The sequence below is a fragment of the Pectinophora gossypiella genome, chromosome 7 (genome assembly GCF_024362695.1).
Source record: "Pectinophora gossypiella chromosome 7, ilPecGoss1.1, whole genome shotgun sequence".
NCBI classification, from domain to species: Eukaryota; Metazoa; Arthropoda; class Insecta; order Lepidoptera; family Gelechiidae; genus Pectinophora; species Pectinophora gossypiella.
In genome coordinates, this window is record NC_065410.1 from 13438049 (window position 1) to 13462393 (window position 24345).

At 38.1% G+C, this 24345-nt stretch overlaps 4 protein-coding genes across 4 annotated transcripts in view; 2 read left to right on the forward strand and 2 right to left on the reverse strand.

The window, feature by feature from the left end:
- The window catches only part of LOC126368433 (trichohyalin-like), a 96454-nt gene that overhangs the window by 69645 nt on the left and 2464 nt on the right, over positions 1–24345 (reverse strand). The gene's annotated exons all lie outside the window — the stretch shown is intronic.
- Positions 346–2247, forward strand: LOC126368443 (mesoderm induction early response protein 1). The gene has a single exon (XM_050012445.1). It carries the CDS (start codon positions 561–563, stop codon positions 1749–1751), a length of 1191 nt encoding a protein of 396 aa, XP_049868402.1. The 5' UTR covers positions 346–560; the 3' UTR covers positions 1752–2247.
- LOC126368405 (KIF-binding protein-like) lies at positions 3969–6304 on the forward strand. The gene is made up of 2 exons (XM_050012378.1): positions 3969–5144; positions 5253–6304. The coding sequence occupies exons 1-2, from the start codon at positions 4184–4186 to the stop codon at positions 6077–6079; spliced, it is 1788 nt and encodes a 595-aa protein (XP_049868335.1). The 5' UTR covers positions 3969–4183; the 3' UTR covers positions 6080–6304.
- Positions 6300–23758, reverse strand: LOC126368415 (UDP-glucosyltransferase 2-like). Its single transcript, XM_050012402.1, has 4 exons — positions 22855–23758; positions 15275–15500; positions 11519–11735; positions 6300–7601 (listed from the first exon to the last, which is right to left on the reverse strand). The coding sequence occupies exons 1-4, from the start codon at positions 23710–23712 to the stop codon at positions 7322–7324; spliced, it is 1581 nt and encodes a 526-aa protein (XP_049868359.1). The 5' UTR covers positions 23713–23758; the 3' UTR covers positions 6300–7321.

Sequence of the window (24345 nt, forward strand, 5' to 3'; positions counted from 1 at the left end):
AACGATCTAAAAAACTAAAATCTATATTCTATTCGGATACACGTGCATGGCTTACAAACTAAATGAAAAAAGCGTCTTATTTTTATTGTTAGGTAAATTAAAGTTATAAATTCAGTTGTTAAGGTCGACGGGCAATCTGCCTATTTATTTACCTACCTGCCCATCTACAAATGTTTTTATAACTAAATTTTCCCAAGGACCAAGCAAAGTTGTTAAATTAAAATATATAGTAACTTCCTAGTAAAGATGGTCACTCACTAATATATAGCAACACAAAAGTACCAAGTTTCACAAAATATTATATTACACGCGATGCCAAATATTTGCATAGTGTATCCGAACTTACTTACAAATTATGACAGCCATTTGTGGTGGCTAGTTTCGTGTCAAAATATTTTTGTTTTGTTCCTCGTATTTTATCGTAAAACCCGCATAATATGCGTTATTTGTGATGTTTTCTACTTACTATAATGGTCTACTACATGGACTAACAATAATCACTGTGGATGATTACCATGCTTTGGTGATAGAATCTTCGTAATCAGAAGTGGTCTTCAGTCATGTCAGATTGCGCGCTGGTGTCCAATGTAAGCGAACACGATGCGAGTATGGACGTGGGTAACGACAAGTCTCTCTTCGAGCCTACCGTTGATATGATGGTAAATGACTTTGACGACGAGAGAACACTTGACGAAGAAGAGGCACTAGCGGCGGGCGAGCAGCAAGACCCCAAGGCCGAGCTCAATAGCCTGCAAAAAGAGGGTGATATGCCCTTGGAGGAACTACTTGCATTATACGGGTACGATAGAAGTATGGATAAACCAGCGCCTGAACAACCACCAGAGGTTGTGCCGGAGGAGAATTTAAAAACTGAATCCGCCTTGCAACAGTTATATAGTGAAACCGCCAGTCCGGAAGCAACCCGCTGCCTTCGATCGGGTTCACGGCCACCATCGGAAGAGGAAGAAGATTATGATTATAGTCCCGATGAAGAAGACTGGAAAAAAACAATAATGGTTGGTAGTGACTACCAAGCCGGCATACCTGAAGGCTTGTGCAGTTATGATGATGCCCTGCCTTATGAAAATGAAGATAAACTACTTTGGAACCCAAGTGTCTTGGATGAGAAGGTGATAGAGGATTATATGAAGAAAATTTGTGCTATGAATACAGGAACGGGTGTAGATGCTGTCCCTAAGGGGAAGCATCTCCGTGATGATGAGGAAGCTCTATTTCTTCTACAACAATGTGGTCACAATGTTGAGGAAGCATTAAGAAGACGACGCATTTCTGCACAGACCCCAGCACACGCAAGTTTATGGTCAGAGGAGGAATGTCGCAACTTTGAGAATGGTATTAAAGCACATGGAAAGGATTTTCACCTCATAAGACAGCACAAGGTCCGGACTAGGTCAGTAGGGGAGCTTGTGCAGTTCTATTACATTTGGAAAAAGACAGAGAGACATGATATCTTTGCAAATAAAGCTCGACTAGAGAAAAAGAAGTATACATTACATCCAGGACATACAGATTATATGGACAGGTTTTTAGAGGAGCAAGAGGCGACAGGAACTGCTGGTCTTGTCAGACCTGCATCGCCATCTTCTATGATGGTATATGTACCGTCACCGGCTACTCAGCCAGATCCCCTAGCTGTAGGAGAGAAGGAGGTGTACTCACAATTGAATGTCCACATGACACCTCCAAGAACACTTTCTACAGAAGAGCAAGAGCCTGAAACCGGTTCCTAATACATGATCTTTGGCTATGCCATTTGTCAAGTAGAATGCACTGTTTATGTCCTGTTAGGATGTCTTGATAAAACCAAATTTCTGATCACACTTAATTGTGCATATGATTAACTGTAATATCATATTGTATACCTGACCAGAAATTAAGTTTTATCACAATGAAAAACTATATCCTTTAATGGGACATAGCAAAACTATGATGTTAGATTTTAAGGGCTAAGATATCCCCTTATTCATGAATATGGTTAGGTATTTCTTTTAGTACTTTTGAATTGCTGACTGCATTTTTATATTAATGAATGGACATTTTATAATAATGATTTATTTATGGATTTTAACAGTACAATGTAAATAATCAAGTAATTATGTTGACTATTTGTGAGTAAGGGAATTAAGCCAGTTGACATACAGATGTATGGATTTTAATTTTGATGATGGTGTTGTAAAAATTGTGCGCATTAAAATAAACAGTGCAAATACAAACTTTTGCTTCGTTTTTTCTAAAACTTTTATTTTTCTGTAGCTTAGTCCCTATTTGACCTAAGTATTAACTACTTGTCATGCACCTTTGTTTACGTGGAAGTTATGCTGTTGGTAAAAACAAAAAAGTCTATGAATATTTCAATTACAAAAGTTTTTTGAAATTATAAGTGTATTGTGTTGTGATTACGAATATTTCCCACCAATATGATTGCTCTACATTTCACTGACTCCAATGGGTGGGGTAGATTTAGCGAATGACGTCACTTCAGATTGTGTTTATTTAGCGACTATCTTGAAGTGTGAAAGAATAGAAAATTCTCTCATTTTGTAATCGAGATGTCGCAGTTGTTATTATATACAGCGTTTAAACATAAGCTAAGCACCATATACCTATTTAGAAATAATTCTAATTCTTTAATTGAGCCAGAGCAACCTGAAAAAAAAACGGAAATTTTAGCGGGATCTATGGAGACAATTTATTATTGTCGTCCAGTTTATTAAAGTTATTTCGAAAAAATAATAAACAATTAAAGCAAGTAACTTTTCGTTTTTAGCTTATTACCTTCTGCAACAACTTCGAAGAATCGTAAAAATCTACTAAAAAACCTAAAACACAAACACGATTGAAGAGGTATAGTACCTATTAGTGTTGCCGAAAAATCGATAGTTTTACTATCGATAGTAAACAGCCAAAATCATCTACCCAATCGATAGGCCTATCGATAGTATCGATACTATCGATAGTATCGATAGTATCGATAGCTCTTTTTTGGCGATACTATTGATAAGCAACGATAGTATCGATACTATCGATAGTATCGATAGTTAAAAGAAGAAAAACTATCGATAGTATCGATACTATCGATAGTATCGATAGTTGAAAAACGAAAAACTATCAATACTATCGATACTATCGATAGTATCGCTCTTCGATATTGCGCAAGCTATCGATACTATCGATAGTATCGATACTATCGATAGTTTTGTACGATCGATAGGGCCCTTAATTTCGATAGTATTGAATGTAGCATTGTGTGGAACAATTCACACCATTTAAAGCTCGTATTTAATATATTTTATGTTACGTGGGTGTTTTTGCAGTGGACGTTTGGTTTTGAAGTAGGCAATTCTCTAAACTTTAAAGAGACACTGGCCCCGATTCCTGCAGACATCTCTTAATTTTACTTTAAGTTATACCTGTCATTTTCTTATCCGCCGAAAAGGAAAGGGACGGATGATTGACAGCTCTTAATTTTAGGAAGAATGAGTAAATAAATGAATAACCCGGGCGAATTTTTAGACGGTTGTTTTAGATTTGTGCTTAAAATGTGCTTAAAATTGACGTGTGTTCCATAAATTTTATGCTTGTCGATTACCCGTCCCTTTCCTTTTCGGCGGATAAGAAAATGACAGATATAACCTAAAATAAAATTAGATGGTGTTTACAGGAATTAGCACCATTGTTAAGTTAGTGGATAGGATTTTTTTTACAATACTATCGAAATTAAGGTCACTATCGATCGTACAAAACTATCGATAGTATCGATACTATCGATAGTATCGATAGCTTGCTCAATATCGATAGTATCGATACTATCGATTAATTATCGATACTATCGTTTTTTGGTAAACTATCGATAGTTCGATCGAAAACTATCGATATGGCGCTATCGATCGGCAACACTAGTACCTATATCCGAATGAGAGAGAAACCAGTCCAAAACATTAAAAAAACAACCATGACGTATTGTTTTCCTGGTGTTCATTTCAATAAAAATTGATAAAATTCCAATAAATATAATATTTTACGATATTTTTTGAGATATTTCATTGGACTCAATAAATTTAACAAAGAATCTTGAATAAATTGAGATTTTACAAAAAATCTACAGGAAAACGGTGAATGATATAAGGTTATTTTTCAATAACTTAAATAACTTGGAAATAAAATGATCGTAACTGCAGATATGACGGCGAAGGAGATCATTAATGATTTCAAAGAAAATTACGGAAAAGTAAGGAGGCTTTTAGATGAGGAGAGTAAAAATGACCCGGAGAACGAGCCATATTCATCCAAGTATAAGGCAAAGGAAATCCTTTCCAATATGCGCGACTCCTTGAAGCAAGTTATGAGTTCTGATTCTAATTTAGATAAAGTTAAACTGGATGCTATGTACGGTGTTATTTTACTGAACATTGGGATCATAGATATGGAAACTGAGGAGCTTACTGAGAGTGAAAAAATTTTGACAGAAGCGGAGGAGTTACTTTCACCAAACGCTGATAAACCTGAAGCAGTCATCACTTTACTTAGCGTTTACAACAATCTGGGTATATTGTGGTCGACTCGCGAAGACCCAGAGAGAGCAAAGATATTTTTGTTAAAAGCAAAGGACTTGTACGAAGCTTTCAAATGCTCTTTACAGATGCCGTTACCTATTGAGCAGCTCGTAAGCAATCCTGAAACGGCTGTTGGTGACTTTATGTTACTAGAGAAAGCATATACATTGACTTTATATTACTTGGCTCAAGTATACGGATCTCTTAAACAGAATTTAAAGTCTGCCATTTACTGCCACGTAACATTGAGAAGGCAACTACAATATTCTGACTATGAACCAATCGATTGGGCTTTGAACTCTGCAACATTGTCTCAGTATTTCGCAGAACAAACTGGGTTCCTTCAGTCCAGGCATCACTTGGCAGCAGCATCAACTATACTTGATGAATATGAGGAAAAACTAAGTTCTGCTGAGAGTGAGGATGAAGTACATTTGGCTAAACTGGAAACTTTTAAGCATAGATCTGCTGATGTTGCCAGATGTTGGGCTAAGTATTGTCTGTTGCTCATGACAGCATCCAAGGCTAGGCTTATGAGTGATGCTGAAACATTGGAGGAGGCAATTACAGGTATTATTTTTTTTGTAGAATAACTTTTAGACTAAGATTCAACTTAAGGGCAGTTAAAATTAGTTAATATTTTTCATTAATAAAGGAGTTGCTGGTTTTAAATTACAGATATGTCAAACTTGAAGCTGGAGGATGATGAAAATATATGTGGAGGTGATGTCAAGAATTTAGTGTTTCCTGACTTGGATGTTTTAAAGTACGAAAGCAAAATTGGCGACAAATATTTGCTTACTTATCAAGACGCGCGCGAAGTGTTTTTGGCCTGCCAAAATTGGTTGAATAAAGCCAAAGAGTACTACAAACTTGATACTTTAGCTTCAGATTACATTGAATTGATACAAGACAGTTCCCAGTCATATAGTTACTTAGCTTTCTTTGAAGAAGATGATGAACGGCGTTCAAAAATGCATAAACGGCGCATTGATATGTTAGAAGACTTGATCAAAGAAATCAATCCAACATACTACATGCAATATTGTAGACAATTATGGTTTGAATTAGGAGAAATACACTCTGATATTCTAAATATAAAGTTAGACAAGCTAAACAAAACTTCAGAGAAGCCTACACCTCATGCATTGAAGAAAATCAATATGCTCTGTGAGAAAAGTATTGAAAATTATGATCATTTCCTGGATTCAGTCAAGGATAAAAATGGAAAAATGCCTGATAAACTTGAGATCGATGTCATCCGGCCAGTCATTAGTGCATATGCATTTATAGGAAGAAATAGTATGAAGAGGATTGCAGTGGATAAGAATGCCCAATTAATTCACGTAAAGAAAAGCCTAGATTCGTACCAGGCTGTTGTAGATATTTGCAAAAAGGACAAAGATGCTGCTGCTATGATGCAAGAAGAATACAGTCTTTGTGATGAAATGGCAAAAATTCTGCCCATCAAAATAAACAGGCTAGAAGCAGATTTGGTGTCTTAAGATTTTCGATAAAAAACAGTCTCGCATTTTGTTGTTTGCTTGCTTTATGCTGGTGAAATAGGTATAGCTTTTATGCGTTGTTGAACAATCATGCGAAATTATTTGTTATTTATTTTATTTTGCTGTTACTAACCAATGAAATAATTGAAAGCTCATAAAATGGGGCCAATAAAATTATTCATTATGAAGTTGTAGGTGTCTCAGAATAAAAGATACAGTATGAAATTTGGCTTCATTTTATTTCAAAACGATCTGAAAATAATCTATGTAATTGGTCTATCTAAGCTATTGTTATAAGTTATTTACATTATAAGTAGGTATAGTTATTATTTACTTCACTGACAACATTAAACCAATCAACAGCATGTTTTAGGAACAACAGCATAAGTAATTAAAAAAATTGTATTGAATAATCTACAGTACCATTATATCTATATCTATCTATCACATTTCGCTATTTTTATTAAATCGTCATACCTAAGATGAAAAAGTGTAGGCACAATGTAAAGGCTTAGAATAATATGACTGGGGTTCATCCAGTAATAAAGAAGTTTGACAATTTCCAAGTTTAAAATTTAAATTCCAGCGCCATTTTGAAAGCGGTTTTTACTTCTTTTTAAATTATAAGACCAAATCTGCACCTGTTTTGTACCACATGTTCATTTCATTCAACGATAATCAAAAATCTACATTATGCACATGTTTTGTGTAGCCCAAAACACGTGCAGGAAACCTGGCATAATAAATAGAACATTTTGACACATTTCTGGAAGCACCTGATCACGAATCCTTAGCGTGACTTGTTACTAATCGTTCTATTTTTACTTTTCTTAGTTACTCTCTGCTACTGTACCCCTGGAGTCGTGCCAGTTTGAGGGACATTGGACTCTCCCACAACACTCTTATGTCATCATAACGGGATTAGTTTTAAAGTATAAACACTGAAAGTAGGTCATTAGCGTGGATTATCGATCTACCGACAGTCTCGACGAGTTGGCGCCTTTGTTCCTGTACACGTTCTATAAACGTTTATTTCGTCGTTTTCATTTTGTCTTTTTTAATATTTTGTTTTGTTTTTTTTTTAAAACGTGTACCGTGTACACTTGTGTTACGGGAAAGAACAATAAATAAATATTAACACGTTTTCTCCTTCACATTACACAGAAAGCGTTATTCATAAATACCTACATACTTACATATAAACTTAAAAATAATTCTTAAACTAATAGGTGCTTTGGTAATCTAATGCAATTTCTCTTTCTTCGTACCAAAGCCTAGGAACTTGGGTATCAAAGAGAGTATAAATCTTAGAACTAGAAGTATGGTGATGATTGCTAGGATGAGTGCTGCGGCGACGTCTAGGAGGGCCAGTTCGACGTAGCTTAGATCTCTAGCGGCTGAATGAAGGGGGTCTTGCTTCCCCCATCGAATGACCCGTTCTGTCCAATATATCGCAGTGTCCAGAGGGTCCGCTTGCCGGTCACGCCATATACTCGACACGCGACGTGCGTTTACGCGCATCCTGAAAATAGTAAAAGATAAATATTTTATGAGTCGTTTTCAACACTATAGTACTACGTATAGACCGACAACTCTCCGCTCCCCTTCAGCGTCTGAGCTAGACTTCCCCTCCCCCAACCCTAAACTATGTAGTTTAGACTTAAATCCTATGTCAGACGTCACACACACCACACAGATGCGCGTGTACGATAATGTCAAAGTGTAGTGTCTGTGTAAAACGAGGTTGTTTGTATGAAGTGTCCGGGGTGTGTCAACACGTCATTTTCTTCAACATTCAGACCCGGTATGCCATGCAACTCTTGATATTCGTCACAAGTGTACAATGACCCGTACGCGGTGACAATTTTCAACCTATTGCCCATTTTACCATAATTAGGTGCATATAACTCAAACGATCGAAATGATGCAAGCTTAACCGGTGAGATATCATCGTTTATCTAATTAAGATGGCCATTCGCGTAGGTAGGCTCACGCAGGAAGCCAGACAACTAGCATAGTGTTAATAAATTGTACGATATTATATAGATGCAGTTTGTTGTCTAAAGATTATCTTATTTTATGCCGTGTTACCGTGCATAAACTACAGGGTACAACTCTCGACAAAGCTGTTATAGATTTGGGGATAAGAAATTTGCTAAGGGTCAAGTAGGTATACGTCGCCTAAGCAGAGTCAAGAGTTTAGAAGAAATGGCTCTAAATAACCGAGAAAATGTAAGTAGGTATGTTAGTTTACTTATTAGGCTATTAGTGAACCTATTGTTACTTTAAAGAAGTAAGTAATTTAGCGAATGTACCTAACGTACCTATTTATAACGCTTTAAACTGATGAACGTTTTTTAGGACTATTGTAATTATAATTATGGGCTAATCGCTTGCAATATTTCGCATCAAAAGGGGCTGCAACTTGTCTTCTGGTTCCTTGTGGCTCTATATATCTTCTCAAAAACACATTCTGTCTCGCCCTAATACCTTCCTATGTTTGTCATCGTGACTAAATACATATAACCGACGCGGTTGGTAACGTAACGTTGTCGCTATAAATAAAGTAACTAGATGTTCCTACGAGTACTTCATCATAACAGAAAATAATTATCTCCGGCAGACTTGTGCCTACCCCAATCACTCCTTACAATTTGTGTCTTTGTCCGTACCAATTCCTTTCTGACGAATAGCTTGATAGGTAGCTTTGTTATAATAGGTACCCGTGAGTTTTTTTTATTGTATTTGCAAATAGTCTCATCCCCTATAGGACTTAAAACTTAACTGGCGAGGAGTGGATACACTACATAAACAACACGCATCTGATCTTCGGGGATATAGGCGTGAAACTAGTGTCATGATCACGCATATTTTAAAAAAGTTTCATTATCTGCAAGTAGATATCTCAATCAAAGAAAGGGTTACAAATGAGGAAGTGCTGGTAAGAGTAAGGGAAAAGAGACAAATACTGAGAATTATTGAGGACAGAAGAGGCAAGATGATTGGACACCTAATAAGACACGACGAATTCATTAAAAACATCATAGAAGGAAAGCTAGAAGGAAAGAGAGGAAGGGGAAGACCAAGAAGAGCTTACATGGAACAGATTAAAGAAAAGGTTAACGTCGTGTCTTATAGGGAAGTCAAGGAACTGGCCTTTGATAGACTGGAATGGAAAATGCTACACCGACAAGAGCGTGGCTCTTAAATTGATGATGAGATATCTCAATATCTGACATGAATATTAGCTAGGTTAAAGTTGAAAGTTGCGTAACAATGGAATTTAGGCACATGGACTATTAAATTAATCTGCACTTTTATCGTCCAGGCAAATGGGCCTATAATTTAAAAGTATTTTAATGATTTCAAATATTATTAAACAGAATTAATATACATTAATTGTAATTGAAAATGTCATACTTACATCTAATTAATTAATTAGAAAAGTAAGTAAACAGAAAAGGCGGGAACGGAAGTGAGAATTACGCGGTGAACGAAACAAATGAAGAACGGGGTTTGACTTGTACCTCGACATTTCTAGGAGATGGGTGTTGGTTGTGAAAAGAATTACGATGGAAATTAATAAATAGTCGATAAAGTCACTCAATTACAGTGTATTCTGGAAACTATGTAATGTTATCCTTATTGTAGATGACATTCACTACTAGGTAGGCATGCTGGAGCGTTCGCTACTTGACCAGAATATGCAAGAATATTCACAGGAAGTCAACATCATAAGGTACCTACTTACTTATTATTTATTCTATCATTGAAGAATAAACCAGAAAACATACCCTAAGTATACAAATACGAAAGCCGTGGGAGGGGAGATCAAATTAGAATAGATTGGATAATAATAGCATCTGGGTGCATATCACTTGCTGCATCCATGTTGCCTCGTCCATTGAATTTAACACGCAAGTTATCGTGGCAATTTGAGCTGGAGGCGTGAATCGTCATTTCTAATATCTTTGAAGTCTAATTTAGTTCGAAAGTTCAAATAACGAGAGCGTGGATAACCACTTTAATGGATTTGAATAAGCTATTTCTATTTTTCGCAGAATCTATCGGACATTCCATAAATAAAAATTTCATTGTTCCCATGTGCCGCCTTAGTGCGACCGAGACAGACTATTCACGCGCGCTCTCCTTTACTCCTTAGCAGCTTACGGCTATTTCGACTCCCAGGGGGTGAGGTAAATTTAGCTCGGCGCCCGATACGAATTCGTGCGGGGGTGGTACTGTTCTATACGACGAGTATTACCTACTTATTCTTTATTCGGAATTAAGTATTATTCAGACAGCCTCCGAGGTCTAGTGGTTAGAGCGTTAGGCTCACGATCTGGAGGTCCGGGTTCGATTCTCGATGGGGACATTGTCGAAATCACTTTGTGCCTATCCTTTGTTTGGTAAGGACTTTTCAGGCTTGAATCACCTGATTGTCCGAAAAAGTAAGATGTTTCCGTGCTTCGGAGGGCACGTTAAGCTGTTGGTCCCGGCTATTAGACGTAAAAACACCTCTACCAACCCGCAGTGGAGCAGCGTGGTGAAGTATGCTCCATACCCCTTCCGCTTGATAGAGGGGAGGCCTGTGCCCAACAGTGGGACGTATATAGGCTGTTTATGTTTTATGTAAGTATGTAAGTATTAGGTATGCAGATTCAACGGCATTATGTTTGGATAGGTAGTCCACCCAACCTATATAAACAAAGTGTTGCTGCTCACGAGGTTTATTATATCTATCTATTATAAATGTGCCTAACCTAGGTACATTTCGGTCGTACCTCGGTACGGGACTTGTATCAATGAGTTAATTTATCTTAATTTTAAGTGCAGTTTTCACTAACACGCTTGGCTCGATGTAAAGGTCCGTGCCCACTAAACCTTACCTTACTGATACGGTTCATACCGTATCCGTCCCGGGACACAGGCAATGAAATATTCTTTGTGTGAATTTCTATGACGCAACCCACACTATACCGTTCCGTCACCAACCAACACCGTAGCGTGCCATGCACGGACCGGCCATAATTCCCGGTACATTCTGGGATACAAGGGAGTTGCTTCGTTGCAGTGGGCTTAGTATACGGTCCTAGTATGGTACTGTGGTCCAGTGGTTGAGCGTTGAGCTCACGATCCGGAGGTCCCGGGTTCGAATGCCGGTGGGGACATATCATAAAAATCATTGTCTGAAAAAATAAGATGATCTGTGCTTCGGAAGGCATGTTAAGTCGGTGGTCCCGGTTACTACTTACTGACATAAGTGAGTAATCGTTACGTGAGCCATATTAGGGGCCTTTGGCGGCTCAATAATAACCCTGATACCAGGGTTGATGAGGTTCGTAATTCACCTCACAACCCACACGATAGAAGAAGATGGTACTGTGTAGTGGGCATAGGCCTTAAGCACCTAAAAAGCAATAGAATATTAAAACTCACTCGGCACTGACGGCTTCCTTCATAGCGTCGGCAAGCGCCTTCTCACTCAGCTCAGTATAGGAGACAACCTTCGCCAGGCCCCGAGCTTCGGCCGCGGCTGCGTTGTTGGGCTGGTCTCCGAAGAACGGTACCACCACCATCGGCTTACCAGCAGCCACCGCCTCCGTCATGCCTAGGAGACCACCGTGAGCTACGAACGCAATCACTTTTGGATGTTCTGTGAATGAGAAACATATCGAAGTATTAAAAAGAGAAATTGACTACTGACAGATAGCTGCCATCCTGGATCAGGATTACTCTGGAATACCTACTTTATACCATCATTGTATTATTATTATTAGGTATAAATCTGGTACTGGACTTCCACCAATGAGTTATTAATTTATCTATAAGTGCAATCCACAAACACAGGCTCGTATTATAGACGGCGATACAGCCCGCGGCTCGGTGCTTAGTTCATCTTGCGATGTAAGAGCCTTAATTGGGATATAGTTCATGGGCTCCCTTGGACCAAGGCTAAGACGAAGAACCTAGTAACAGGGACCGGGTTAACGTGCATTCCGAATTTCCGAAGCACGGATCATCTTACTTTCGGACAATCGGGTGATCAGCCTGTAACGTCCTAATCAAACTAGGGATCACAAAGGTAATTTTTGTAATATAATATATATGTGTCCACCGGGATTCGATCACAGGACGGATTCTGAGCCTAACGCTCAATCCAGTAGTTACTCCATTACTAGGGCGCGAGTGTGCTTAATTTTGTAACGCACCAAATTCTTATTTTCCTGAATTTGTTAATTTTAAACTGTCTCGTCATGCCCTCACACAATTAGAATACAATAGAATGACAGGTACGACATTCGTTATACTTACATGGGGCATGGTTATAAGTATTACAGAATACTTACTTTATACGAATAACAACATTGATACAAATGACAAGTTAGGTGGGTAGTAAGTAGGTAACTAGTGGTAGTTGTAGGTAGGTTGTGGTGGTCTGGCGTAGCTATAAAGGCAGCCAACCAGCTCGTGACAACAAACACTTCAGGACCCCGATACCGAACACGCCGGCGTCGTTTTCCCTCATTCAGTGCTTATCGCTATCGTCCCACTAGAATCGATGAATTCTTTCAAATATAATCCTCTCAGAAGACGCCCTGAGCCAAGGTTTGGGCTCAACTGGCGACCCTCAGGCCTTTTGACTTAAATTTTACAACGGATGAGAGCCCTCAGCGCTCTCCATTTGTCCAGCCAAGTAGTTAATGCCATCTGCGGTACGTAATGTAATGTCAAAAAAGGTGGTATAGTAAATTAGTTGTTAGTGGTATTGTTAGAGTTGTTGTGCTATTTTAGTGTTTTTTCATAAATAAATGTTCTTGAGTTATACCTACCCGTAAGTAATTAAGTAAGTATGGAAAATCTTTTGTCAAAGTCGTAAGGAAGACATCCTATTCAAAAGCACTAAACTGGCTGTAATAAAATTTGTATGACAAAGGATGTTCTATTAGAATTTTAAATTACAAGCATAACGACGATGTTATTTGAAGGTCGTGTAGTTCTTTTAAAATAAATAAAATAACATATTACATCGCTAGAAAAACGTTGTAATCAGTGATGTGCCGATCCCAAACTTGGAACATTCTCGGCGGTAAAAAAGCGCTAAACTTATGTACTTAAAAAGAGTTTCATTGGCCCCGATTCCTGCAGACACCGCCTAATTTTATTTTAAGTTATATCCGTCATTTTCTTATCCGTCGAAAAGAAAAGGGACGGATGATTGTCAACAAGTTAATTTTAAAACGAATGAATAACCCGGGCGAATAAAATAGGCATCTCGGTATGTAATCCGTTTGACGTGCTGTCTACTTAACTCTGTCGGGTTATTGGCCGATGTAAAATTTTTAGACGGTTGTCTTAGATTTCTGCTTAAAATTGACGTGTACTTATTCCATAAATTTTATGCCTGTCGATTCCTCCTTGTCGATCGTCCCTTTCTTTTTCAACGGATAAAAAATGACCGGTATAAATTAAAATAAAATTAGATGGCGTCTGCAGGAATTAGCACCATTAGGTACCTAACCTTTAGGCACATAAAACCAAAGTACAAGAAAGAACATTTTCAAAAAGAACCAGTCAGTCTTTCTTTACTATTAAACAGTTTTTACAACGAGAACATTCCACATTAGCACTGGTTGTAATTTGGATTGCGATGCGATATTTATAGACTGGTAGGTACTTACTTGGTGCCTACGGACCTTCCGTTGTAAGCAGGTAATTATAAGAATATTGATCATAATGATAATTCTATAATTTTGCGGCTTCGTCATAGATTTCCTCAATTACAAATAATTGTAAGAATTGCACTGTTTATATAATACAAAGAATTAAATCCACACACGCGTGTGGTAAGTACGTAGGTAGGTACCATATGCACGATTTCAGTAATATGTAAGTAGGTACGTACCTAACCACAATCAAACGTGAGATCCCTTTGATATTCTAGGGAACTGATACTTGGGTACCTATTTAGTCAGCTTAAGAAAAATGGTAACACAATCTTCACCTGGAGTCTTCAATAGGGTAGTTAAACGTAAAAAAGGGAAATTACTATGGAATTTGTATGAAAAAGCAAGCTGTGACCTGTGTGTGTGTATGTGTGTGTAAGTGTGACAAAATGTCGCACTTATTACATTTTTCTTTATTAAAATTCATAAATAAGTGAAATAGAAAAACGAAGACGTTTTGTGTCACCTTTACAAACACAAAACTTCCTGCATACTTCTGTTTATAAGGACCCTTTCACGTTTTAGTCTGATTGGTGATTACGAGTAATTGATGATCTGATTACATCGTTAAAAACCGCATTTATTACTACGAAGAAATATCGATTTCTCTGCAATATGTGGTGTAGTGGCTTCTCATAAACATTAAAATTGCTCGAGAGAGTTATTGATTATCTGCGTACCTACCTTATCTACTCACGTGCTACGTAATAGCTTGTTAACGTGATTTTGTAGTTTACCGGCTTACTGTAGATTTGCCTTGGTTGCCTATCACAATAATACTTGGTTCCTATTACAAAATAAGGAGCGCTGAGGGCTCTCAACCGGTAAAAAATAAAAATAAAGTTAACTAAGGCAGGTCAGGTGGGCGTTAACCTCGGCTCAAAATATCAGCAGAGAGGATGATGCATAAGAGAAGCGGTCCCGAGTGGGCCCGTTAGCGATAAGCGCTGAAGAAGGCAAAATGTCGACCACGCCGGCCACTTCAGTTTAGTAATATAATCATAACACTAGACTAAGTTTCGTAAAATGGTTATTGAAATTCAAAAATAAGTAATCTTATCTTTATGCAGTAGGTACCTTCACTTTGAATCGTCAATTTTTACATAACGAACAAACATCTCATCCGCCTTAAACTCCTGCTGCTTCTCACAACGTATAGCGGAGGAAAAGAAGCTGCAAGAAAAATCTCGTCGTTATAAAGTACCTCACTCCACCCTGGCTGTTACACCCCATTATTCTATTATTGTGTGTCCTATTTCTATTCACATTGGATCTGCGTACCTAAATAATATCCAGGGTCTGAATATGAAGCCAAAAGGTAGCCAAGGAAGCTCTGTTATAAAACCACGTAACCTAAACTTAATCTAGTGTTATGATCATTTTACTCATATTCTAATATATCAGATCATATTTTTAAGGTAACGGTCATATTCCGACTTAAACGTCTTACAGCGACGTAGACACTTACGTAACAACTCATACTGCGGTATCCACCGAACCCTCAGTATATTTCCGGTGAGTGTTCCTTCCTCCTTGCTGTCTTCATACTTCCAGATGACCCGTTGTTTCAGCTTGGCACAAGCGTTCACTATCATCTCTTCCTTGTACTTTGGCAGGGTAGATGTCTTGATGAGTGACCCGAAGGAGAGGAGCACCACGCCGTGGTCGGACTCGTTGATGAAGCGCTCGATGTACTGGAATTGGAGAAAAGTATATTAACATGGTTGCGATTAATGCTCGAACATTCTCACAACTCTCAACACTCTCAGCTCACTTGTCCCATGACTTCTATCTAACACTGCCTCAAAGTCGTATTAACGAATGTCCTTTTAAAATTCAAACCATTGTTTAACAATTGTGTATGTAAATCTAGGTCGCAAGATGTGATATCTCTGACTGTACGATCTAGGTTTTTTGATTGCTTCAAACGTATGGCAGAAAAAGAAAGGAAAAAGAGGAATGAAAAGAGAGATAGGGGAAGACGTGTCAAAGAATTAGCCTTTGATAGAGAAGAATGGAGAATGCTACCCCGACAAGAGCGTGTGTGAATTAATGTTGATGATGATGGCACAGAATCAGGTTTTCTTGCGCGATATTATTTTATGTCTTTTCCTTTGGTTGGTTGTTAATGAATTGATTAAAGGGGGACCTGCAGCTACGGTTAGGTACACAACATGATCCTATCCTATACCTACTACATGATTACGGACCATGTCATGACATGACTGTTTTGTATGTAATATTTTCCTTCACGCTATGAGGTACCTAGGAAAAGGCGGTTCTTATTAAAAAGTAGGTTTGTCTCTAAGCCGATTTGTTTGTACTGGGTCATGGTTTGAAAGCGGTTAGTTACCGTTGTTATACCGATATGAAATTACGGTACCGAGATCCTATAAGACCTGGTTTAGCTGATAATAACTCCATTAACCGCCTTTCTTGAAGTCGTAAGACCGAATTTCCTTTTAGAACCCAATCCCCATTGTTTAACTATTGTGTTTGGAATTCTCGGCTTTAGGAGGTTAAATAGGTGCACTAAAACCTCTGCCTACTCCTTTGGGGAGTCACGCGTGATGCTATGTTATGTTCTTTACATTCACTGGTGATTACTTATTTAGGTATCTACTATGTGAACAGTTGTTAGGCACCTACCTATACTTACCCACACAGATTACACGAACTGTTCAGTTCATGCATCAATGAATAATGCAACTTTCGCTTATGGAAATCTGCATGTAAGAATTCAGTGTTTAATTTATTATGCTATCAGTAGATAAATAAGGTTCTTTACAATGGTGCTAATTCCTGTAAATACCATCTAATTTTATTTTAAGTTATATCTGTCCTTTTCTTATCCGCCGAAAAGGAAAGGGACGGGTAATCGACAAGCATAAAATTTATGGAACACACGTCAATTTTAAGCACAAATCTAAACCAACCGTCTAAAAATTTTACGTCAGTCAATAACCCGACACATTAATTTACTCATTCTTCCTAAAATTAAGAGCTGTGAATCATCCGTCCCTTTCCTTTTCGACGGATACGAAAATGACGGATATAACCTAAAATAAAATTAGGTGGTGTCTGCAGGAATCGGGGCCAATGTGTAGAATATTTCGAAATACAATATGACGTTTCGTTGTGACTACAAATAAGTTCAAAAGATCAATATGTCACGGTGTCAAACACAAATAAAATATAAAAATAATTTTATTTTATGTTCTGTGAATATAAAGACGAAGTATGTAGGTAGGTACTGACCTAAGTTTATTTTTATCTAACTACCTATTAAGGTACATATTTATTTAATTACATAAATAAATATAAACATTAAATTTTATTTTATCTACATATATTTATTTACCTCTATTTACATAAATAAATACATGTAGACAAAATAAAATTTAATGCATGATGTCTACTTATACAGGAGGTTACCCCGTTTTATCACGGAGTCCGCTTACCTAACCTGAAGATTTCATAAGTCCGGTTTTTTCAGAAACGACTGCCTATCTGACTTTCCAACCCCAAAAGGAAAGCAATATCTCAATGTCACATACCACATAGATACCTCCGGAAAGTTTAAGTAATCATTGTCACATACTTTCAAAAACACATTTCTTGGGAATGTCTCGATTTTCCTTTAACCGCTGAGGACCTTCGATGCTAATTCAAACTTGAATTCAAAACCAATTTCGAAAATCATGATATATGTTGGGTTTAGAATTTTAAAGCTATAAGATTAAAGAGCTTCTCTATGCTTCTATGCTATACTGGGAGCAAATAAAAAAAAACATAGAACACGTTCAGCTGCTTGTCTTCCCGGGCATGTCGTAAAAACCGACAGAGGAACTGTGTCCTCTAACATGATGGACTAATGATGGGCGATAGGCTGATCCCTTATCACCAAAAGGTTTATCATATCCAGCTTACGACATCGTATCAATAGTGGCTGCAAGTTGTCTTTAATTACTTGTGGCTCTGCCCACCCCGTTAGGGATTACGGGCGTGAGTTTATGTATGTATGTAAGATTAAAGTGCGATGTGCACGAGTAGTTACACACGAGATGCCGACCCACTAGGGTCAATTAATTCTTTCAAATATTCTTCCTCTCAGACGATGCCCTGAGCCGAAGTTCGCGCCCAACCGAGCACCCTCAGGCCTGTTTTCTTAAATTTTGTACCAGGTAAGAGCCCTCAGCGCTCCCCATTTGTCCGGCCAAGTAGTTAATGCCTTCAATGCCCCCAAATGCTCGTAAAATAACTATGATATGATAAAACAAAGGTTTTAGTTATCAGACTAGATAATTAAACACGCCTTACTCCATTTGATTTCCTAATAGAGCGATAAATTGATAAACATTGATCTAAATGGGGAAATACTTAGGTACCTACGTAGGTAACTTGATAAAATGATAAAGTTACATGCTCCACATATTATAATGCACAGTAAAGAGAGTAAGTATTTCACGCTATTTATTATGCCAGTCATGAAAATAGCCGATTAATTTCGGCCCACTAGCATACGAGTAGAATAAGGAATAATACTACGTATAGAAAGGCAACTCTTCGCTCCCCACCAGCGTCTGAGCTAGGTTTACCTCACCCCCTCCGACATAGTTTAGACTTGAATTGTATGGCGTCAGATGTCACACACACAGATGCGCGTGTACGATAACGTCAATGTGTAGTGCCTGTGTAAAACGTGGTTGTTTGTATGAAGTGTCCTGGGTGTGCCACTAGGGTCGATTAATTTTTACGGGTAGAAAATTGTAACAGTTGACACCCTCAGGCCTGTTGTCTTAAATTTTGTACCGGATGAGAGCCTCATTTGTCCGACCAAGTAGTTATGCCATTTGCGAAAACGAAAATCTACAATAAGTGCCACGTCAAATATGGCTAACTACCTATACTTTTTTAGGAAATAAAGATCATATTACGGAACAGTGAAACATGCAAAATTTTGTGGTTTCCCTTACCATACTTATTCTTTCGGAAGCTTATAAAGATAAACCAGAGTGTCGACTACTATCGTTATATGTGAGGTAAACATAATATGTGTCAGAGAAATGTGTCGTCGATGTGTGTGGCCTTCTCTTCCATCATATAACGAGGGTTCAATTGCTCATAAATTGGTGATCTAAGTGACAAGGCCGAAACAATTGTGTTGTGTTACGACGTAGGTTAGATAGGAATACATCTACAGATAGACAAAGATTTTCCTCGGACTGGGTAGATGACCAAAGAGGACATAACCACTAGGTTCTCAGATGACGATAAGTGCTGGAAGAGGAAAAACATCGACTCGTCGGTGTGGTCGTATCGAAGTCCAGCATGGGCGACACGGGTTTCGCAGCGCGAGGACTTTAGCCAATAAAACCAGCGAATGCTATCTACGTAGAGAAACGGCGTACGGATATTGGTCAAAGCCCTCGATATAATTCGGAACCCGTGCCACAGGCGCTGAAGTGTTTGCTGTCGCGAGCTGATTGGCCGCTTCAATGGTTACCTACAGAAAAAACGCATTAATCAGATCATTATGAGGATCTGTGTGACTGATAAGGACAAATGTCCTTCTTTTACATACATAATCTGCAATAGTAAACGCAATTAAAATAAATGCCAATCAGATATCATACAGGAAAATGCTCTTTACAGTAAAAGGAAATTTGCTATGAACAAAATCACAGGTTAACCGTATAGTTAGATGAAATTAGAAATAATTAGACATAAATACATATGCGTGTTGTCGCATACAATTGTTGACTCACATGTCGACTTATCACGTGTGCTCACTGCACATTTTACAATGTCCACCAACCCATTATCGTTTGGACAATGCAGGTAGTCAATGTGCATGGACATATAAAGATAAAGTTGTACGCGGATGATGATATATATAGCTCTCTTTTTTTGCTGGAGTTATAGTATCTATTTTTATATTAAAAAACTATATAAATATACAAAATATAAACAGCCTATATATTAAGTCCCACTGCTGGGTGGCCTTCTCTCAATCAACCGGAGGAGATATGGAGCATACTCCACTACGCTGCTTCAGTGCGGATTGGTGGATGTGTTTTACGGCTGATAGCCGGGACTAACGGCTTAACGTGCCGTCTGAAACACGGAATTACCGTACTTTTTCGGACAACCAGGTGACTCAAGCCTGCAATGTTCAACCTATCTACACATATACAAAAACAGTTTATGTCTTCTTCTATCGTGTGGGTTGTGAGGTGGATGACCAACGGGGCTATTATTGAGCCGCCAAAGGCCCTGACGTAACTCAAGTAACGACTAAGGAACTGAAGAAATAGCTTCAGAGCAACACGGCCGCCTATTTGTACTGTTTTATTTGTATTATAAATGTTTGTATGTTCTGTATGTGTGCAATATACTTAGTTTGATTTAAAAGACAACCTGTGGCCACTGTTGATACGAAGCCCTAATAAGCAGTCAAATCAGTTGAGTAATCAATATGTACCTACCTATATTTATGTGATTATCTTATCAAGCACTCTTCTTGCAACACGCATTAGGAGTGTCCTCTACATTCATCAAAGAAAATAGGCACGCGAATGGCCACAAAAACAAATAAAATATTTTGCATTTGCTTGGTCAAGGAAAGCGAAATAAGTAAATAGAAATACCTACAGGGTGTCAGTGACATCGTAACGAAAACTTTGAGGGATGATTCAGACCATGATTCTGAGTTGATATCAAGTGGAATTTTTCGGCGTAAAAGTATGGAACTGAAAATAACTTAAAAAGCATTGAGTTTGTTAATCGTTTCACTAATGGACCTTTATTTTTTGACGTGACTTATTGTAGATTTGCCGCAGATGGCATTAACTACTTGGCCGGACAAATGGGGAGCGCTGAAGGCTCTCACCCGGTACAACGTTTAAGACAACAGGCCTGAGGGTGCCCAGTTGGGCGCGAACCTCGGCTCAGGGCGTCGTCTGAGAGGAAAAATATTTGAAAGAATTAATCGACCCTAGTGGGTCGATAGCGATAAGCGCTGAATGAGGGAACTAATGGACCCTAATGCATACCTTATTTATAAAAAAAATCTTGATACATCGTAATGTTACGGGTTCGAATCCTTGCTCGGGCTGAATTGGACTTTATGACTTTTAATTCCTGTTTGGATCATAGATACATTGATATCACGAGGTTTACAGGATTTACACCCAATTAAAGCCAATATTGGGCTCGGCCTCTATTACATGCGACGGAGTGATTGTATTTAATAAACATCTCTGCCTACCCCTTCGGGGATTAAGGCGTGAAGCTATGTTATATTATATAATGTACACATTGTGATAATGAAGTGTACCGACCAGTATTAGCTCTTAGATTGCAATTAATGCATTATTAACACGTGTATGCATATTTAAACTTCGCGATGCAAACGATTTTACTTTTGCACGTGAATTTTGCTGAAGAGTGCACTTAGGTGATCGGGAGGCAATGTTCCGTGTAAGTAGTTTAGTGTATAAAGAACACTTTTTTGATGTCACTTACGGATGCTTCTCTCTCTCTCTCTATTTAAGAGCTGCGCTCTTGTCGGTGGAGTAACCGCCATTCCTCTCTTCTTCCCGCCAAAACCTTTACCTCCCGATACGACACGACCTGCACCTTCTCTTTTATTTGTTTCATAAATGTTATCCTAGGTCTACCTACCATACCTGTCATAAAATAAAAAGAACTATGGATGGAGGAACTTCTGATTTAGGGGAACTATAAATCGAAAACTACGAGTTTATTTGTAACTCTGCTTAACCCAGTGGATATTTTACAGGCGTTTCTATATTTATATTCGAAATTCAAATTTACTTTTTTTATTAACTTCTAATTATAATATTCTTTTTATGGTTTAGTTTCAAAAGCCGCGTAATTCGACAATAGAATCTTCAGATTGCAAGCGGCTTTCAGGGTGGTGTTAATAAACTAATCTCAGCTGAGACTGCCCTCAAGATCATGCTCAAGACCCTGTTTTTATATAAGAACTGTCACATTGACATGATCTTGAGAGCAGTCTCGAAGCTGAGATTAGTTTAATAATACCACCCTTAGACACACTTATCAGGGGGGTATCTACATTTATTACTTATACAGATTTCGCCGATCTACGACAAAAATTATAAAATGCTAAGATGATGATGAAAACCAGCATTCTACGTTTTATTCCCAGCACTGAACGGTATTAAACTAGCTACCTATACATGTATGTAAGTGACACTGATAAGAGAAATAGGTAGCTACTACACCGGTCTTTTTGTTCTCGAATATAGTAGCTTTTACATATTCCCTTATGTAATTGCAAATGCAGCAATTCGAATTCAGTTATTTATTAACTTAATAATCAAAGAGTGTTCAATTGCTACCTAATTGTAGATAGGTACCTATTAGGTTATTAGGTACCATACCTCATCAATCACATTCACACGGTTCATGGCAAATGGAATACAGAAATGCATGTTCCATATTTTCTTGCTAATCCGGAAAGGGACATGGCATGCAGATAATATTAAAAAGATTTAAAGACGAAAATGGTTTCTTAAGAATTTCTTAAACATTCAATTGTTATTCTACCCACAAAAATTGTTGGACATAGCATGCAGATAGTATTAATAAGATTTAGAGACGAAAATGGTTTCTTAACAATTTCTTAAACATTCAATTGTTATTCTATCCACAAAAATTGTTTTGCTAAGTTTTGTAAACATCGCTATTTTTAATCCAGATAACACAGTGATTGACAAATAGGTAGTAGGTACTTATATTAAGGTCATTAGAGCTCATTATCAAGACAAAACGTCCTTTAAATTAATTATCATTATGTTCCTATTTACGAAAAGATAAGATTCACAAAGAGAAAATTAAATCGAAAATCGAATTTAATCGACTCTTGTCTGTTTTTGATTTTCTCCTTGTGAGTTTCTCTAAGCACACTGTTTTACAGCATCGTCTGTAAAACAGCAAAATATAAAACTGTTGTCATAAACTTGCTAAAATAATGATAAAAAGTTATACGAGACTTACATGAGGTATGGGTTTTCTAGAGTGATCCATGTGCATTCCACCAACTTCCAAAACACCAGGTAATAAAGGTCGGACTCCATTTAGCGTGTGATGAGTATTCACCATGATTAACGAAAGATTCTTCCCAAGGTCCTTCAAATCGGGAATTCTCTTCCCAAAATGCTTCTCAATAATTTCTTGCTCCTTCAACTGAATTTGAGATCTAAACCAGTATTTGTAAATAATTTGGAAGAGCGTGTTTTCTAATCGTTGCCAAAAGTCCATTTTTGGTGTAAAGAATGTGCTGATTAGCGGGACATACGCAGGGTTGTCGCTTACGCCAATACGGTCGGGACTCCAAGGCATTAGGCCGCTAGAAGACAACGCCACTATCGGCGCTTGTATACCATAAATATGAAGAAGACCCAACATGCAGTCACTGTTGAAATACTCCACGATAACAAGATCATACTCCTGTTTTAAAGCTTTGATCAGCTCCGGCCAATCCACCAGCTTCTTACAGATGGTCACAGCGTACTCATCAAGAGGATGGAACGCGAAAATCTGCATCAACAGTCTTTCCGCTCCGAGATAACTTACAAGTTTATTTGGGTTTTCAAACAAGTTTAAGTCGATACTTTCTAGGCCGAGCGGAGAAATCCCCTCTAAGGTGACATCGGTGTAGTTTGCAGGAGGGTTTTTGAGCGGGAAGAACGAGACAGAAGTGATATGATGTCCCCTTTCGGCTAGCGTTTCGAGGAGTGGCTCGAAGACCATTTGGTGGGAGCGGCCTGTGTGTGGGAACAGTCCGAGTATCCGGGCGGAATCTCCATGGTTAGATACCGCGAGTAAAGTGGCCAAGACTACGTACGCACGCATTGCGGTCCGACGCTGCCCGCGTCTGGCGAACCACTGAGTCAAACTGACTGAACATCGCGCAAAACCCTATATCGCGCTATTTTCAGTGCGTGCTCGCTTAGGGTAAACATACACTTATGTAACTGAAACAAAGGCCAGGGTCCGAGGAAAGACTCGACGCATTATTACGAAAGTGTCATTGGTTAGTAATGGGGAGAAAGATTTCAATGTGAAACCATTTTAATCTACCTACTCATTGACATAGAATAAGGAACAATACTACGTATAGTATAGAACGGACTCTCCATATAATATGGAACAATACTGCTTATAGAACGGTAACTCCGCCCCACACCAATTGATAATGAGAAACTGCATCCCTTTCGGTCTTACTTTAATCTTAAATGGCTGTAAGTAGTGTCATTGATAAACTTATAAAAACGAAACGCTCGGCGAGGTGTGGGTGCTTAGTTCTTGCGATGGATATACCTAAATACCCTATTGTGATATAGTTGTGAGCTTATATTATAATATATGAAACCTCACTCCAATATGACCTACATCTGTGAACTTATCTAGTAATCACTTTCATTTTTTTTGATTTATCACTGTTGATATCAACTGGGTATCTATTTCATGATCCATGCGTGCGCC

Coding starts and splice junctions, on each gene's coding strand:
- LOC126368415 (XM_050012402.1), bottom strand. CDS start 23,712: ATGCGTGCGTACGTAGTCTTGGCCACTTTACTCGCGGTATCTAACCAT. Junction 15,501..22,854: donor CTAGAAAACCCATACCTCAT/GTAAGTCTCGTA, acceptor CTCCAATTCCAG/TACATCGAGCGCTTCATCAA. Junction 11,736..15,274: donor ACCGCAGTATGAGTTGTTAC/GTAAGTGTCTAC, acceptor TCTCATTCACAG/AACATCCAAAAGTGATTGCG.
- LOC126368443 (XM_050012445.1), top strand. CDS start 561: ATGTCAGATTGCGCGCTGGTGTCCAATGTAAGCGAACACGATGCGAGT.
- LOC126368405 (XM_050012378.1), top strand. CDS start 4,184: ATGATCGTAACTGCAGATATGACGGCGAAGGAGATCATTAATGATTTC. Junction 5,145..5,252: donor ATTGGAGGAGGCAATTACAG/GTATTATTTTTT, acceptor TTTAAATTACAG/ATATGTCAAACTTGAAGCTG.